This window comes from Olea europaea, chromosome 8 (genome assembly GCF_002742605.1).
Source record: "Olea europaea var. sylvestris chromosome 8, O_europaea_v1, whole genome shotgun sequence".
NCBI lineage: Eukaryota > Viridiplantae > Streptophyta > Magnoliopsida > Lamiales > Oleaceae > Olea > Olea europaea.
Window position 1 is genome coordinate 15,610,773 of NC_036244.1, and position 16,993 is coordinate 15,627,765.

Here is a 16,993-nt window from a genome sequence, read left to right on the forward strand (position 1 = left end):
TATTATAAATAATTTGAAGGGAAATAATTTAAATTGTTTCATATGCTAAAATTTTTATTACGCAAAAACAAAATCAAAATGCTATTAAATGATCTATATGTAACTAATTAGCCAAGTAAATGGCTCTTTTTTTTTTTTTTTTTTTTTGGGTTAAGCAACGTATTATAGGTCATTTTGGCCATACCCAAATGTTATCACTTTCCAATTGGGTTTCATTTCTATCTGATTTCAGCAATTCTTGCCAAATGTTCTTTACAAGTTACATCTAAATTAGTAATAGTATAGAGTCTGTTTGTACGATTATCTAATCCTTTGGTTAGATGATTGAGATATTTTATACAACTTTAAAAGCTATCCAAGTAGGATTTTATGTTCACTGATGCTTATACGTTGACAATAAGCAAATTTAAGTTGGGCTTCCTCGTGGTTTTGTTTATGAAGTGTATCCAAGTGCTTCTGGACTACCTAAATCGTTGACATATTGTGACCTTCTCCAATTGTGGATTGCATCACTTCAGTAATCTACTTCTTTCAAGAAACCTAATATTTAAGCTTTTTCCATCAAAGATGATATAATACACACAACACTTCCCAATTCCCATCAATTCTCCATAAATCTTTCTGAACTTTAAAGCTAAGAAAGGTGTCTGTTGTTGTTTGCTACAGATACGCACCAATAAGTAATTACTTAATTTCACTTGCTTACTTGTGTAGTCTAATTAATCTTGTCTTATTATCAACTTATACAACAGGTGTATCAAGATAGCACTTGTTCATGATATTGCAGAAGGTATTTTCTTGATTCAGTTGTATTTTTTTTCTGAAATAGGTCTAATATTCAACTGTGCAAAAATAATTACTTCTATTTTATTTCTAGCTGAAAGCTGCTCTATTTAATCCACTTCGAATCTTATAACCTTTTCAGTCTCCTGATTAGAAGTACATGGCAATTTTCTCTAAACTAATATGAGACTTCTAGCTGAATTATAGTGTACTCAGCGTCATGAAGTTTCTGGATTAGGGCTTATTCCGTCTTTGTATTTTCCTGTTCCAGTTTTCTGTTTTATGTGATTTTTTATATTTTGAATTTGAAGAACTGGTATTTCATTAGATTAGCAAACTCCATGTGAACTTTGTGCTTGCTGCACATTTACATAACTATTATGCTCATTCTATAATCTTTAACAATCCATTATTTCTCTCAAAGATTACTATTGAGAGAAATGCTAGTCAGTAAGGTTTAAAAAATTATTATGAATGAAACAATTGTTGAAGCTTTAATAATTGGGAAAGAATTGTCACATGCTTTAGGAAAGCTGATGTTAAAAATCTTTTAAGAACTAGTAAATGATGTTTCAATGATTACTGTGGTACCAAATGTTTTTGTCTACAGGAATTCCATTTCGTATGTACCGAAAATGATAAATTTGACACCTTAATGCTTGAAAGACCTGGCTGGGTAAGCAGTGCAACCTTTCTATTCTTATTCTAATATCTTCTGGTTGTTCTATTGTAACAAGAGGAAAACCCAGCTTGCTTACCTATAATTTTGATGTTCTAGCGAAAGATCTAGTAAAGTTAAATCCTTCGTCTTTTACCTTTTTTGCTGCTTTAGATATCGAGCACACAGACACATATACAAAGACACAAACCCTCGCTTTGAAATGCTTGTGACATCATTATTCTCATATACAGTATGGCCTTTTAATTTACACCTTAATCTTTGTTATCATTGACTATTTTACATGATGAAGGTTGTTTAACATTTATTATGACCTTTTGTAGCTATTGTTGGAGATATAACACCGTCTGATGGTGTGCCAAAGGAAGAGAAAAGTAGACGGGAACAAGCAGCTTTGAATGAAATGTGTGAGGTTCTTGGTGGAGGGATGAGAGGTTTGACTAAGGACTATAGGTAATACTGTTCTCCTCATTAGATCAATAGTAACTGTTACATTTTTGTGTTTGCAGCTGAAGAGATCCAAGAACTCTGGCAAGAGTATGAAAACAACTCTTCCTTAGAGGCCAATCTTGTGAAAGATTTTGACAAAGTATGTAATCTTTGCATTTTTCTGTCAATTCTTAAGATTTGCATTTAAATTGAAAAAACATTCTTCCAAATTAATACTAGTAGGATATCTCATCATTACGTTCTCAGTTTCCAAAATCATCGATAAATTTTATTTTAAGTCGGTATCAGAGCTGGAGGTTCCATATTTGATTCTCTAAATGGAGAATGATGCAGAGCATCACAAACTTCGGGGTGCACCTGTTTCGTAAGGGATACTTCAACATAAATGTCCAAACAAATAGTGCTTGGGGTGGATTCCTAGGCCAGATCCTGGTTGATTTAAGAATCTAGATTATGCATCCCTCGCTATAGATTTTGGGAAAGTTGAAGTGGTTGTAGCTCACCTTTTCTTTCATTCTCACAACTTACCTAAAATTTTCTTTCATTCAGATCTCTAATTAACAGCAAAAAATAAAAATAAGTAGTCTTATGAGATATACATCTCTCGTCTTATTGTCGTAGTTCTTGGATGAGATGGATTTTGAAATAGTGGCAACTGCGTATAGTATTTGAGTGGGTGGAAGGATATTTGGGTCCAACTAGTGAACGTGAAATCATGGATGTGCAAGTTCAGAGAGTTAGGTGGATTTAACTGGTGATGATGGGTACTCAATTGTAGTAGTGAAGATTGGGTGGCAACAATCCTTTTGGCAGTCGTTGAGTTTGGGAGGAGAGATTGCTTGCTGCTTGTTGATTTTCCTTCTCTTCCTTCTGTTTTTTAAATGGCCGCGTGTTCGTTTTAAAGGGTAATGCTTATCCTTTTTGAAATCTAAATGAATTTTGTATTTTCAAAAGAAAAAAGATGTCAAGTGTGATTGAAAGCTAGAGGAGATACAGTTAACCTTGCATCTAGTTAAAGGGGGTAAATGGCACTTAAGACTTTAGAAAATATTGATGGTCTACGAATGTGTGTGCTAGTGTGCACAAGTTTTCTTCTATACTGTTCTTGAAAAAAATTCCATTTTTTCCTTTCTTCCAACCGAATTTCCATCGGTTTTCTAAACTACTTTCATGGATCTTCAGGTTGAAATGATCCTGCAAGCCTTGGAGTATGAAACAGGTAAGTGGATCATGAAATTTTCTGGGATGATACAGCAATTTTTTAAATTCCTAATCAAGCTATGTTGCTAGAGTTGGCTAATCTTTCTAGTTGCTATTCACAGTAGTGATGATTATATTCATTCTTAATAATACTATGAGACAAAAACTAAGCTTCCGTTTGGCAAGATTTATAAATCATTTAAAAATGGTCAAACTCCATGTTTAACCACGTATTCTAATGGACACACAGGTACTATCTACTTATTCACTACTCGTTTCTAACTATTTATAAATTCTTCCCAAATGGAGGCTAAGATTTTCATGCAAGTAATTACATTTATTGGTGTTTGAACATCACCCCATGTGTAGGTGCTTCACAGTATTTGTTTATCCCTCACATGGTAATTGGTACTCCCGGCATTCCCCTAGTTATGACCTTTTATATGATTGAACAATCATCTCTTCTAAGTTTTTTGCAGTTCATTACTAAGTTTTAAGATGATGTATTACCTAATGATTTTAATTTGGGATTGAAACTATGGCAGAGCACGGGAAGGTTTTGGATGAATTTTTTCTTTCAACTGCAGGTAAACCTTATAGTTTATTCAGTTCGAAAATGAGAAGTATCGATTAATACATGTAGCCAGTCAACTGACTATCTGTTATATACATGTTCATGAAGGAAAATTTCAAACTGAAATAGGAAAGAGATGGGCAGCAGAAGTCACTTCCAGGAGAAATTCAAGATTGGCAAACAGGCAATGCTAGGCATCCTTTTTTCGACTTGTAGTTGGGATTTTCCAGCTTTTGTGGCATTAGACGTGGATACTATACCCTACTTTTTTGTATCGCTTCTTCTCACAGAAGAAAATGCACGGAAGATGAACAACACGTGTGAAGGTACTAACCCCATTTAGTTTATGTATTCGTTAACAGAGCTTATACTCTCTTTTCTTCTTTGTTTCCCTTTTCCTCCCAACGGAGAAAAGAGCCATCTTTTTCTTCGAAACCCTGTGGTTTGGAGTAATATCCGAATCATCTTGCAGGATGAATTAGTCGAAAATCAAATGTATGGATAAAAAGTTTGTGGTACTTTTGTGTACTGAAGGTAACAAAACTTTTTTCTTTTTTTCTTTTCGTATTTTTTGTGTGTAACTTAAACTGAAACTTAATTATATGTACTTTTTAGTAGAATTATCAACATTTTGTCATGACATTTGCATCTAAAGTTTCAATTCATCTGTAAATCCTTGCTGCATTGTGTTTTGGTTGGCTATTTGGGTTCTTTGCAAGTCAAAGGATGAATTTTGGCTCAACCAAGTCTAGCCCAACGGTTGAAGATATCTTAATTACAAGAATTATTATTATTTATTTTGGGTACCGCTATTTCCATTCACGCTTTTTATAAGTACATCCTACTCTAAGTTTATCCCTAATAAAATTTTAAAAAAATACTATTTACATCCACATCATTTTCAATCTTGCCCTTATTAAATCCATTCATCTCAGTACTATATATCCACGTGAATTTATATATTCATCCCATTTTAAATACATCTCTAACACTATAGATTCACACAATCTCTAAAATTATAAACTCTTTTAAACCAAATGAATGAAATAATAACGAAGTTGAACTTATTGAACATTAAGTGAACATGTATTATTCAGCTAATCATGTTAATAATCTTTATTAGAAATTTTATCATTCTTATTCATAAAACTCAATTCATCAAAGGCAAACCATCATAAATCAACATCCAAATTAGGAGGAGGGTTGTCTCTAGAGAAAGTATACCGAGTAACATTTGGAACTCATCTTGTTTGGACTATGATTGGTTTGCTTCAATCATCTCTTCGTGGTATGCTTAAATCCAAAATTTCAAGTAGAAAAACTTCACATATATGTTTAGATAAAAATGTTTAACATGCCTGAATGAAAATGATAGTTCCCAAAATAAAATCCACAATTGGGGAGCAGGTTGAAAGAAATGAATTGAATCAGATGAAGTCTACAGGCCAGAATGAAAATGATAGTAAGACACCTAGAAATCGTCAACAATCGGGGTGCCCTTCTTTATCAACTCCATGAATGTATACAACCTCTTCAAGCCCCTCTTCAGTGGATCCCTCTTCCAGAACAATGTAAGGAAGCTTGATTTTAGCCCTGAAGGTGTTTGTACAATTGTCCAAGTGAATGATCTGAAGAATTCCCCTGGACTCTTAATAACAAAGGATTTTTAATTTCAGAAAAAATTTGCTTTCTCCAACAAAATTCACATACAAGCATAGAAGTCCATGAAATTAGATAACTAGGTTGAAGATAACATTCAAAGAATAAACAATTAGCCACAAATAAAATAAAATTTCAAAGATAGAATAGCCCTAAACAACTCACAGTACAGAAATTTGGGGAGGGAAGCTGGCATGCACGTGAATTTGGGGCACGCATCACCTATAATTATATTCATGTAATTTTTCTAATCTATTAGGATTCTAATTAAATACAAATTCTAAAAGAATAAAAAAAGATTTAGGATAAGTTAATGAAAATGAAAATTTGTGGATCAATTTAGAGTTATGTATTTTTATTTAATTCTGTTATGTCTATTTAAGTAAATTTACATAGGATTTAAAATATTATAAGAATTTATTTTTAAAAGTGGATGTAATTATAAAAAACGTGGATGAAAATAGCGCTACCCTTTATTTTCTACTTATCTGCTACTTATGTTAGGATTGCACTCAAATGCGCAAGTAAAAATTTATGGCATGGCCTGCCCATTGCCCTATTCTATACTTGTTTGTGTCTAGCCAGTTTATGTGTACTAATAACTTTTCTAAATGAAAATTAAATTCAAATCTACCGTAATGGTCTACATGCTGATCATTAATTACTATTTTATTTAGATGTCAGCTCAATATTTCATTAAAATTTAAAGATTTCGAGTTCAAGTAAAGCTAATAATATTCAAGAACACAAATTTTTGAATATCCTTCAGTATAACGATAAATTAGCAAGCCAAGTACCTAAATTATATTGAGAAAATTGCAGCTCACGACACAAAGCATAATGCTTGTTTGGTAGTGATTATGATAATTGATTTTTTGATTGTTAGAGAGAAAAGTGGGTCCAATCCGTGAGTGAAGAAGTAAAGAATGACGAATATAATAATGAAATAATGATTAAAAAATTAATTTTTTTGAGTGAAAAATTACTACCAAACGAGGGCCTAGTTTGTTAAAGATCTCCATGATCGAGAAGGTGTTCAGTGATGGCAAATTCAAGTATTTCAAAGTTTTTGTACATTTGTGTTATACTAAATAAAAATATTACTAATATTGTATTTTCGTCGCCAACCTTTAAAATGAAGCATTTTAATTCCTAGAGTTTCCCTTTAGTTGCAATTTTGTTCTTGCCCTAGCAAAAAATCTGATCAATAATTCATGATTATTCTTTTAAATAAAGGTTTATGAGATCCTATCTCTGGTTGTACTGAATTTTAACTAGATTGCGCGGACATCTTAATTTACTTTAAACGTCTAGATGTAACTTTCGATTATTATAAATTAAATAACTTGCGCGGCATAAATTAATTAATTAATTAATTTTTCAAATCGCATCAACTTCAAACGATCGAAAATCTAGTTGATTATACTATATCAGCAATTTGAGATAAATTATGATTTCTTTTTCCGATTGAAATTGACAAATTCAAGTTTTTCGAACTATTATCCTATTCTTTTCCCTTATTTCCTTGGAGGATTAGACACGGGCTGTTGTCTAAACCAGACAATAATGAGAACCTTGACAAAATCACCGGCAAACATTTTGTCGTTTAACACCCATTAAATTAAAATCGAAAATTCCCCACATGATATTTCTTTTGGAGTTCATAATTTTATTGGAGCCTAACTAACTAGTAAAAAGAAAAAAAAAATGTAAATTAATCGAAAATTTATTGATAAGGAAATTTCATTAGTCATTTTATATACTAATTTCATTATAATGTGCAATTGCAAACTTAGGTTCTATTCTATCTCAAATATGTTCTCAGGAATTTTCTATTTACTGTAAAACTAGTTAACGAGGATCTTTGTTCGTATTTTATCAAAGATAGGTTCTACGAAGTATTATTTCATCTCGACCCCCTTCATATGACAATTTACTATACTTCTTTCTTGTATAATAAATAATCACACACTTTATCAAGATCTAAATCTTTTATGACGTCAAAAGTTACTATCTTAACTATACACCACCTTGAAAACTAACCGTAAAATTTTTTGGCCTTCAAATAACTTGAGGCCCCCCACTTTAATTCGGGTTCGATTGAAGATTCGTTTGGTCCATCCACATGACTAAATTTGAAGTTTAGCTTTAATATTGTTATAGCGAAAAATGTACTGAGTGACAATACACAACAATATGCTTTTAACTCAATTATAAACTCTGGTTATTTACGAAGAAATTTCATATTAAAACGTGGGGAGCTTGTATAAAAAATATTATTATTATTATTATTATTATTATTATTCTTATTCTTATTCTTCTTCTTCTTCTTCTTCTTCTTCTTCTTATTATTATTTAATTGAAGACGTAAGCTGCCTATTATAAACGGTTGTAGACAGTTATGATAGACAATGAGATCGTCAAAAAATTCATTTTTTGGATGCTTATAAAATTCATCAAGTAGACAAATTATAATGTAAACAGAGTTGAACGGTGTAACACAAATAATAATTTATAGTCGGAGAACATTGGAGTGGCAAAATTGGTCGTCGTGAGATGTCAAAAGTCTCACCTCGACTCGAAATATGTTATCCAGCTTAACAATTTATTACTGAAATAGAATGATTGGGAAAGTGACGTTAATTAGAGGCGATCGAAAAAATTTATTACATCAATAATCCTTGATGTAGGTGAAAATTTTCTCAATGATTTATTAAACCAACGAGTAACTAATAACATAAAAAGAATAAGTTCAATCCCAAATTTAATTAATTTCTCCAATTAAACATAAATGTTATTAAAGGTAGCTGTAATCTTGCCTAAGAAAAATTATGACGATAATCCATAACTTTTTGACTTAATATTTTCAAAACTAAAAACATTAAACAAAATTCTCTTACCGACAATTTTTTTTTTTGTTTTTTTTTTTTTCACTTGATTGTTGAATATGATATTTCAATACACTTGAGCACTGCGTTAGATTTTATCTAATGGTCTGATTAAATTTTTAATTAAATTGAAGTTCAAAATTTATCTAATGGTCTGATTAAATTTTTAATTAAATTGAAGTTCAATAATTTTATTTTTTATTTTTTATTATTTTTTTACCGTAGGTGTTTGGGCCAACTTACGAGGACCTCGACTAATTTCATGGAACCCTGAAATTTACAGTAAATACCCATTTCTGTGATCCTGAGGGAACTCAAATTAGTGACCATTAGAGAGCAAAATCCAAGAATTGACCCTCAATGTACTCACTTCAATATTTTGAGATTGATGAAACGAAAAGTGTAATGATTGAAGGCGAATGTGAAATCAATAAATTGTCAATTCTTTTGAACGTCGGTTAATTGGAGAAAATTCACTCATCAATGTAGCAATTTCAGTCAAATTACGCCAAGAATCCCTCACGCCGCCTACAAGTAACAAATCAAATAATTGCTCCCTGAATTCCTAAACGAATTTTTCAAAAACACCCACTAGGAAATAATAAATGAAAATGATGAAATATAATAAAGTAAAGCTTGTCGTATTTCATGTTCATGACATCTAGATTGCATCCTCATCACACATAAACTCATATTTGATGGATATGTCGTCAACCTTTATTGTTATCCTAAACCAATGAAGAAAAAGTTAAAAGAAAAAAGAAAAAAGGAAACTCGCATCTTAATCCTTATTCACAACACCCTTTTCAAGTGACAAATCGATTTAAAAGTTAAATTGTTCTTTCTTTCTTTCTTTTGTTTTTTTGACTAGGAGGAACCTTAAATCCACCAATACCATCTTCATGATTTTTCTTTTTCTTTTTTTTTTTTTTTGACTGTAAGAGGAACCTTAAAACTGCCAATGGTCACCATCTTCATGATTTATTATTTATTTATTTATTTATTACTGAAGTCGAACCTTAAACGCGTAACGAGTCCCCATCTCTAGTGATTTCCATTTGGTCACTACATCATTTCACATTAAACTTTCGTTTGATAGTAATTTTTCACTTTAAAAAATTGATTTTTTGATCATTATTTTACTATTTCAGTCATCATTTTTAACTTCTTCACTCATAGGTGGAATCCACTTTTATCTTTAACGATTGAAAAATCAATTCTCATAATCACTACCGAACATACCCTAAAATGTTTGGTTCTATATTTTTTTACAACTTATTGTTTTCTGAGATTTATATTCAATTATATATTTTATGTTATTCCACAACTTTTATCAACTTTTTTATTACACATTTCATTAATTCTTATCAAACTTTACTAAAAATCTAATTTTTAACCAAACAAATATAGGCAAAAATCTCTCCAATTCAACCCTTTTTCTTTCTTTTTCCTTTTTTTTTTAACCTATCATTTTTATTTTTCTTTTTAGTTCGCATTAGATAGAAATGGAGACAAATTAACAAAATTTTTCAAGACGAAGATGACATGGCATCTGACGTTTTGATAGGCTCAAGAACTTGGGACATAGACCCGATAATATTCTCTTAAAGCATCTTTAAGATACATTTTAAACACGATATACTCTCTATTTTAAAGAGCCGATTTTTAAAATTATCGGTCAAGTGATTTTTTAAATTAATATTTTAATTTAGAAAGTGAGTTTAACTCTCCAACTCCTATAATTAGATGCATTGAAAGTGCTTCAATTTTCAATATAGGACAATAATAAAATAATCCACAGAAAAATTAGTCAAAATAAAAGATAGAAAAAATAATAAATATTTTTTATAATAGTAAAATTAAGTATTAAATATGAAGAGTTTGTTGGAGTTTTAAAAATTTTAACTCTCTAAAATATAAATATTTTCTAAATGATAGAATATATTCTTTAAAATTAAAGCTCCCGTTTCGTATTCCTTTTTTTTCTAAATATATTTTTCTTTCTCTTCTTTTTAATCACAAATTCTTTATTAAAATAATATTACAAATAAATAAAAAACGTTTCTTTATCTTTCAACCACTTACTATCCATCAAATTATTATTCTAAAATACATTTTTCATGAAAATAGCTTTCAAACACCTCCAAACATTTGTGCCGTTAAAACAGTGCTTTGACTTTTGGAACCCACCATGGCTTTCTTTGCATTAGCGGCTGCAACGTTGCGTAATCTTGGCACAGACTTTTACAGTTTCACATACTGATTACGATCTTCAATACAACCAAATGTTATCTCCTCGATCTTATTGATCACGACCCTTATTAATCTTTAAAAATAGATGCACACAAAATATTTTATATTCACATTCTAACAGTTTGATTTGTTTTATTCCCAGAAGTCACTGTTAATTACTCTGATTTTTGCACTACAACGTACCCCATTTTCCGTGTTTTTTGAGTTTTCAAGAGTTGAACGCAGCGTATTTTCTTTATTGTGTGCGCATGAGAGATTGGCTGCACCTGCAAATTTGTTGACGATATCGCTGTGTGAAAAAAGAAAGAGACAAAAAGGGTGGGATTGTTCACATCTGTAGTCTATTCTTTGGGCATTTGATTATACGGCCTTCGCTTTTGGGTTATGCATCAACACTTTAGGAAGGGTTCAGAATTTATAAAAAAATCAAGTTTTGTTATCTGTAACTGATGTAAGAATTTTTGAGGATTTTCTTGATTTTGGGTTTCTGGGTTTTTGGCCGAATCTGTTAAGCTTATTTTTTAGCGGTTATTTGGGGGTTTTGATCGTGGGCTTGCCCGTGCAAGTGTTTTGATAATCTGGGTTTTTCTTATAATTGTGCTTAGTAAGTGGAATTGGGGCTAGTAACTTCAAGTTTTCCTTCACTGAATTTGACTATGATATAGGAAATACGGATTTGCAATATACTGGAAATTGATTGCTAGATTCTGTGCAGATTTTGTTTTTCGCCCGACCGGAACTGGTGAAATTTGACTCCAATTTGAAGGTTATTATCTTTTTCAGATTTCTGATGGGTTAAATGTTCTTTTGCATGATCTTGGGAGGTGATCTGATCGTGGATAAATTATGATGAACGTTTTGAGGTGATTTTCTGGAATGCAATTGATGCTGTAGACTACGATTTTGCCAATTTCATTGTGGATTTTAGATCGTGAAGGATAATGGAATCCTACAATTTGTTAACGCTATGTTGGAAATGGTGAAATTTTAATTAAGCTTGGATGCTGATGAAATGGCATCTCAATCTCCACCCCCAAATTCTCCACCTGCTGCTATTCCACCTGCTTCCTCCAATTCTCCACCACCTCTGCCTTCCCCTCCCAGTTCTACCCCATCAGAACCATCAAATGCTCCACCACCTCAGCTCAATTCTCCTCCCCCCACCACCACTCCATCACCTCAATCCTCGCCTCCAACCAATGTTGCACCACCACCTTCAGCCTTGCCCCCGCCTCCTGCGGCTTCTCCACCGCCTACTATATCTTCTCCTCCTCAGCCTGCACCCTCTCCACCGCCAGCCAATACACCGCCTACATCTTCAAGTTCACCTCCACCTCTGCCTAACCCACCAGCTAGCTCACCACCCCCACCTGCGTCTAACCCTCCAGCTAGCTCAGCACCTCCACCATCCAGTGCCCCTGCAAGTTCACCACCATCTCCATCGACTAAGCCACCGATAAATTCACCTCCATCGCCATCATCTATACCGTCTGCAAGTCCACCTGCGCCACCAAAGAATGATCTACCTCCAGGTCCTCCACCATCAACACAATCACCAGAAAGTTCGCCTCCACCTCCATCTAGCCTTCCCCCTGTGAATTCACCACCCCCACCATTATCTAAGCCGCCTCGAAATTTGCCTCCTCAACCAGCAGCCAAACCACCCCAGAAGTCGCTTCTACCTCCTGCACCTATCTCTCCTGAAAGTTCACCCCCACCGTCAGCATTACTGACACCCCCTAAGTCTCCACCTCCATTTCTAACGCCACCATCTCGTTATACTCCAGCATCTCCCCCATCTTCAAATTCTCCTCAAAGGTCGCCACCATCTCCTCCCTCTGTTGTGTCCTCACCAACAAACAACAACAATTCCAGCGCTAATGCTCCCAAAAGCTCTCAATCTGCAGGTGGTGGAGGCATTGGCACTGGAGTCACTATAGCAATTGTTTCAGTACTTGTCTTTCTATTGCTATCCATCTTTGCATCGGTATGGTGGTGCATATGGAAGAGAAAGAAAAAGGCCTCTGGGCTTGGTGGCGTTTACATCATGCCAACCTCTGTTGGTTCTTCACCAAAATCAGGTAAATTTTCCGGCACTGCCATATTGCTTTCTCATCTCGCTTGGTCTTTGCTCTTTGCTCTTTGCGTGTTTGCAAATTATATAAGAACTTGAGAAATTTGTGTCCAGATTCCACTTTATTGAAGGTACAAATATCAGCACCCATCAATGGAAATGGCTCTGGCAGTGGTTTTGAAAATTCACCACGTGAGCCTGGTGCCTTGGGCAATTCAAGGCCATGGTTTACATACGAAGAACTAGTTGAAGCCACTAACGGATTTTCAGGACAGAATCTCTTGGGTGAAGGTGGATTTGGTTCTGTTTACAAAGGATGTCTAGCAGATGGTAGATTGGTCGCAGTTAAGCAGTTAAAGATTGATGGGGGACAAGGGGAGCGAGAATTCAGATCTGAAGTCGAGATAATTAGTCGCATACACCATCGGCATTTGGTTTCACTTGTTGGTTATTGCATTTCGGAGAACAGAAGGCTGCTTGTATATGATTATGTCCCAAATAATAGTCTTTACTTCCATCTTCATGGTAAATGTCAGTGTTTACATGAATCATGGGTTTATGATACAATGTTAATTAATACCGTTGTTTGCTCCTTGCATCTCATAGGTGAAGGTAGACCTGTTATTAGTTGGGCTACACGAGTACGGATTGCTGTTGGTGCAGCTCGTGGAATAGCTTACCTTCATGAAGACTGTAAGCTACCTATATCCTTCTTTTTTCAATTATATTTTAATTTCTTAGTAAGTTTTCTTTATAGCTCTATCTTCCAAAAAGAAATAAGTCTCTATCTACATTCTCTTCCCTTATGGCAATCTTGTTAACTTTGGTTCTCGTTTTCCTTATCGTGGTCAAATATATATCTAGTTATGTATCCTGATTAACATGGAATATGGTCATGAAAATGCAACGTTGATATCCCTTGTGAAACAAAAGAATTTTTATTTATTTATTGAAGGACACCGTGAAAGAGTAGCAATGGAATATGACATTTATGTCACCTTAATGCTCATCTTATCTCCTAGTTGAAAACAAAAGAAGGAAGGAGAAAAATGGAGGGAAAAATCATTGTCATATCCATTTTATATTCCCAAATCTTGCTTCTGAAATTTTAAATGTCAAGATTTAGCTGATCTTCTTTGTATCTGGATTATATCTTGAAAACATACAAGTAGTGCATCTATTAGCAGGATCAATAATCTAAATCAATGTAAATAAATATCCTAGGAATTTAATTGGTCAAGTCTCTCTCGCTTTCTTCTAACAGTTACTAAAGAACTTGTAGAGTGTGTTAGAGAATGCTGTGTCAATGACACTGAGGAAGAGAGGTGACCGACATTTACTGTGTATATTGAAAAAAAAAAATAAAAAGATTGATTTTGTTTCCAATTCAGCAGTTTGTTCTGGCCTTTTAACTTTGAATAATTGACGATATTTTAGATATTTTTATGTCATTGAAGAGGAAATTATCGATTTGCTATTGTCTTAATGATCTTCATTATATAATAGGCCATCCCCGTATTATTCATAGAGATATCAAGTCATCAAACATCCTCCTAGATAACAACTTTGAAGCTCGGGTATGCCCAACCCTTTTATATTTTTTCCCGTTTCACCACATATCTTTCTGGAAGTGCTTCTTATTAACTACTGTCTACTTCACAGGTTTCTGATTTCGGACTTGCTAAATTAGCAACGGATACAAATACGCATGTCACTACACGGGTTATGGGGACCTTTGGGTAAGATGCATTCTAGAACTGGTCTGGTAAAGAATTGGAAGCACAAGAGATCACGTGTTATATCACTGTTATTCTAATTTGTCTGGTATCAATTTCAGATACATGGCTCCTGAATATGCAACAAGTGGCAAGTTGACAGATAAGTCTGATGTATTTTCCTATGGAGTTGTACTTTTAGAGCTAATTACGGGCCGCAAGCCTGTGGATACATCTCAACCCGCAGGGGAGGAGAGTCTTGTAGAGTGGGTGAGTTATTATAATTCCCATGACCAAAATTTATTTGACTCAATAACTACTCCTATACCTTTGCTTGCATGACAAATTATTATTTCTTTTATTTATCTGGTTTAGCATTCTTGTCTGGGTTTAGCGTCAAGAAGAATGGGTCAATCATGCTATAGTTTTCACTTAGATTTGTTTTTATCTGGTAACTCAGTAGTAAAGAAGTATAAAACTACTATTGTTCAAAATTGTACAAACTCAAACCATAACTAATGAATTATCGAGTACAAAAAGCAATTCCGATCCTTGAAATGAAAGCTCTGAGCTAGGAACGTGTCCCACTGCCATTATTGCAACCACTAACTTGTTGAAAGAGTTAATTAATAAATATCACAATTATACTGAAGGCGCGACAAATTAGTTGTGCCTCTTTGGGGTGGGATTTATCCATCCCACTCCTACATAGGTTTTCTATACCAGGTTTTACTTTCAATTCCTGAGCTTCTACAATTTTTATTCCTTCAAGATATATACAAAAAAGTTTTGAAAGGTACATTCTTTTGGCGTGCTCTCCTTTCTCCCTCCCTCTCTCACGATAAAGATTAGGATGGTTGAAAATTGATATATTCTGCTCCAGATTAGAGCATAAACTTCACTATTCACGTCTGATGAAATAGACTGCAAGCAGTAAGATTTTGGAGCTCACATTTCCACTCTGTAGATACTATCTCCCTCCTTGAATAGCTCTGTTATTGAGTTCCATTTCATGGAGCTCAGTGTCAGGCTTTGGTAAAAAGACTTGAGACTCTAATTAAAATGTATATTTCTAATTACCACCTTTGCTCAAATGACCTGAAATATCAATCCGCACATCTGCATTCTGCACAATTGGTAGAACAAGTGCAAATTCGACATAAAGAAAATTTAAGATTCTAATTTTCCTTACATGATGTGTTTCTACAGGCTCGACCTTTGCTTGGTCATGCACTTGAGACGAGGGAATTTGAGAGGTTGGCAGATTCAAGGCTTGAAGGAAATTATGTTGACAGTGAAATGTTTCGAATGATTGAGGCTGCTGCAGTCTGTGTGCGCCATTCAGCTGCAAAGAGACCGAAAATGGGACAGGTATAACTCTTGTTGTCAGAGTTACTCTTTGGCTTTTTGTTGACAAGGTTCTTATTCTAATGATGTAATGCTTTTTAGGTTGTGAGGGTGTTTGATAGTATAGCTACGTCGGACTTGACAAATGGAATGAAAGTGGGTGAAAGTGCAATATATAACTCTGCACAACAATCTGCAGAAATTAGATTGTTACGGAGGATGGCATTTGGTAGTCAAAACTACAGTACAGATTTTTTCAGTCAAAATAACTTGAGTAGTGAAGGTCATCTGGAGAACAGTCGTTAAGATTGATGCATTGAAGTTCCAGAGTTTTTTTCTCAGGTCAGCTGAATATATTGATGTAATTGCAACACCAGCTCGACTAGGAGGTATTTATTTGTTTCACTGTCTGTGCATCTGACACAACTTCAGACTTTCCAATCCTGTAGGGTTTTATAGAGAATGTTTATTTTAGCATATATAAGTATTTTTCATTTGTTGCACCAATTTTTCCCTGTAAGTAACATCAAATTTTTGTTCAGTGATTACCATTTTTATATAAGTTTTTCCATTGATTCCTTTTATTGTCTGATGGAAAATCCTTATATTTTGCAGCCTCCTGGTGATGTACACTATTGAGTCTTAGAGTTTTGATGCATTAATAAGACTATGATACTTCCACCCAAGGATATATATTGATTGCACCCTCCATCTTGTGATTCTATTTACTGACTCATTTAACTAGGAGTCAATTATCATTGATTTAAAAGATTGTGCTGAAGCCTTGTGAAAGCATAAGTTTTGCTCCCTTGGCACGATTCTTTGTTCATAATTGTTCGTTTTTAAGGTAAGCTCTGCTGTATAACTTGTATCAATAGAAAGATCACTGATCTGATTAAAAAAAAAAAAAAAAGAGATCGCTGATCTGTCTTCAATTTAGACTAAAAGTCGGATATCTGATGTTATAGAGTATTGTGCTTCGACATGATATTTTCATGATTGTGAGAGAACAAGAAGAACGCATTCTTGTGCATAAGAGTAGCTGGTATAGTATAATGATGAATCTTTTTGTAGTAAAAAATGTTGGAAAAGTGAAGAAGAAGAATGATTATATCAATTTTTAACCAAATATTTATATGGGTCCCACTATTCAATTGTAACAAAAAATTAGTCGAACACGTTGTACTCTGCGAGTAGATGAGTTTGGTATATTTGTATGTCTAAACTACTCCCAAATGAATGAGAAATTAATGAATGAAGTAACGATGATAATATGGATCTTTTGAAATTAATTGATTCAAGAAAATCCTAAATAAATCAACCGCTCAAGTGGCCGTTTGGTGCTAGGAGAGTAGTTGCTCATTGAAAAAC

The 16,993-nt window shown here is 33.7% G+C and overlaps 2 protein-coding genes across 4 annotated transcripts in view; both read left to right on the top strand.

The window, feature by feature from the left end:
* Positions 1-4,323, top strand: part of LOC111398950 (HD domain-containing protein 2-like) — a 15,792-nt gene extending 11,469 nt beyond the window's left edge. Inside the window, exons 4-8 of one of the 2 annotated variants that reach the window (XM_023026126.1) lie at positions 1,786-1,896; positions 1,972-2,051; positions 3,095-3,131; positions 3,658-3,699; positions 3,795-4,323. In XM_023026126.1, coding sequence (XP_022881894.1) covers positions 1,786-1,896; positions 1,972-2,051; positions 3,095-3,131; positions 3,658-3,699; positions 3,795-3,880 — 356 coding nt within the window. In that variant the 3' untranslated portion in view covers positions 3,881-4,323. The remainder of the gene's footprint in view (positions 1-1,785; positions 1,897-1,971; positions 2,052-3,094; positions 3,132-3,657; positions 3,700-3,794) is intronic. The other variant, XM_023026127.1, reaches the window with a different exon arrangement.
* Positions 4,324-10,413: 6,090 nt separating this feature from the next.
* LOC111398952 (proline-rich receptor-like protein kinase PERK9) lies at positions 10,414-16,206 on the top strand. Of its 2 annotated transcripts, XM_023026129.1 has the most exons (8): positions 10,414-12,567; positions 12,675-13,085; positions 13,167-13,253; positions 14,067-14,137; positions 14,223-14,299; positions 14,398-14,545; positions 15,485-15,646; positions 15,725-16,206. In XM_023026129.1, exons 1-8 carry the CDS (start codon positions 11,499-11,501, stop codon positions 15,926-15,928), a joined length of 2,229 nt encoding a protein of 742 aa, XP_022881897.1. In that variant the 5' UTR covers positions 10,414-11,498; the 3' UTR covers positions 15,929-16,206. The 2 variants fall into 2 exon arrangements, with proteins under 2 accessions (XP_022881897.1, XP_022881898.1); XM_023026130.1 differs by lacking the exon at positions 12,675-13,085.
* Positions 16,207-16,993: the final 787 nt, after the last annotated feature.

Coding starts and splice junctions, on each gene's coding strand:
- LOC111398952 (XM_023026129.1), top strand. CDS start 11,499: ATGGCATCTCAATCTCCACCCCCAAATTCTCCACCTGCTGCTATTCCA. Junction 14,546..15,484: donor AGGAGAGTCTTGTAGAGTGG/GTGAGTTATTAT, acceptor GTGTTTCTACAG/GCTCGACCTTTGCTTGGTCA. Junction 15,647..15,724: donor AGAGACCGAAAATGGGACAG/GTATAACTCTTG, acceptor AATGCTTTTTAG/GTTGTGAGGGTGTTTGATAG.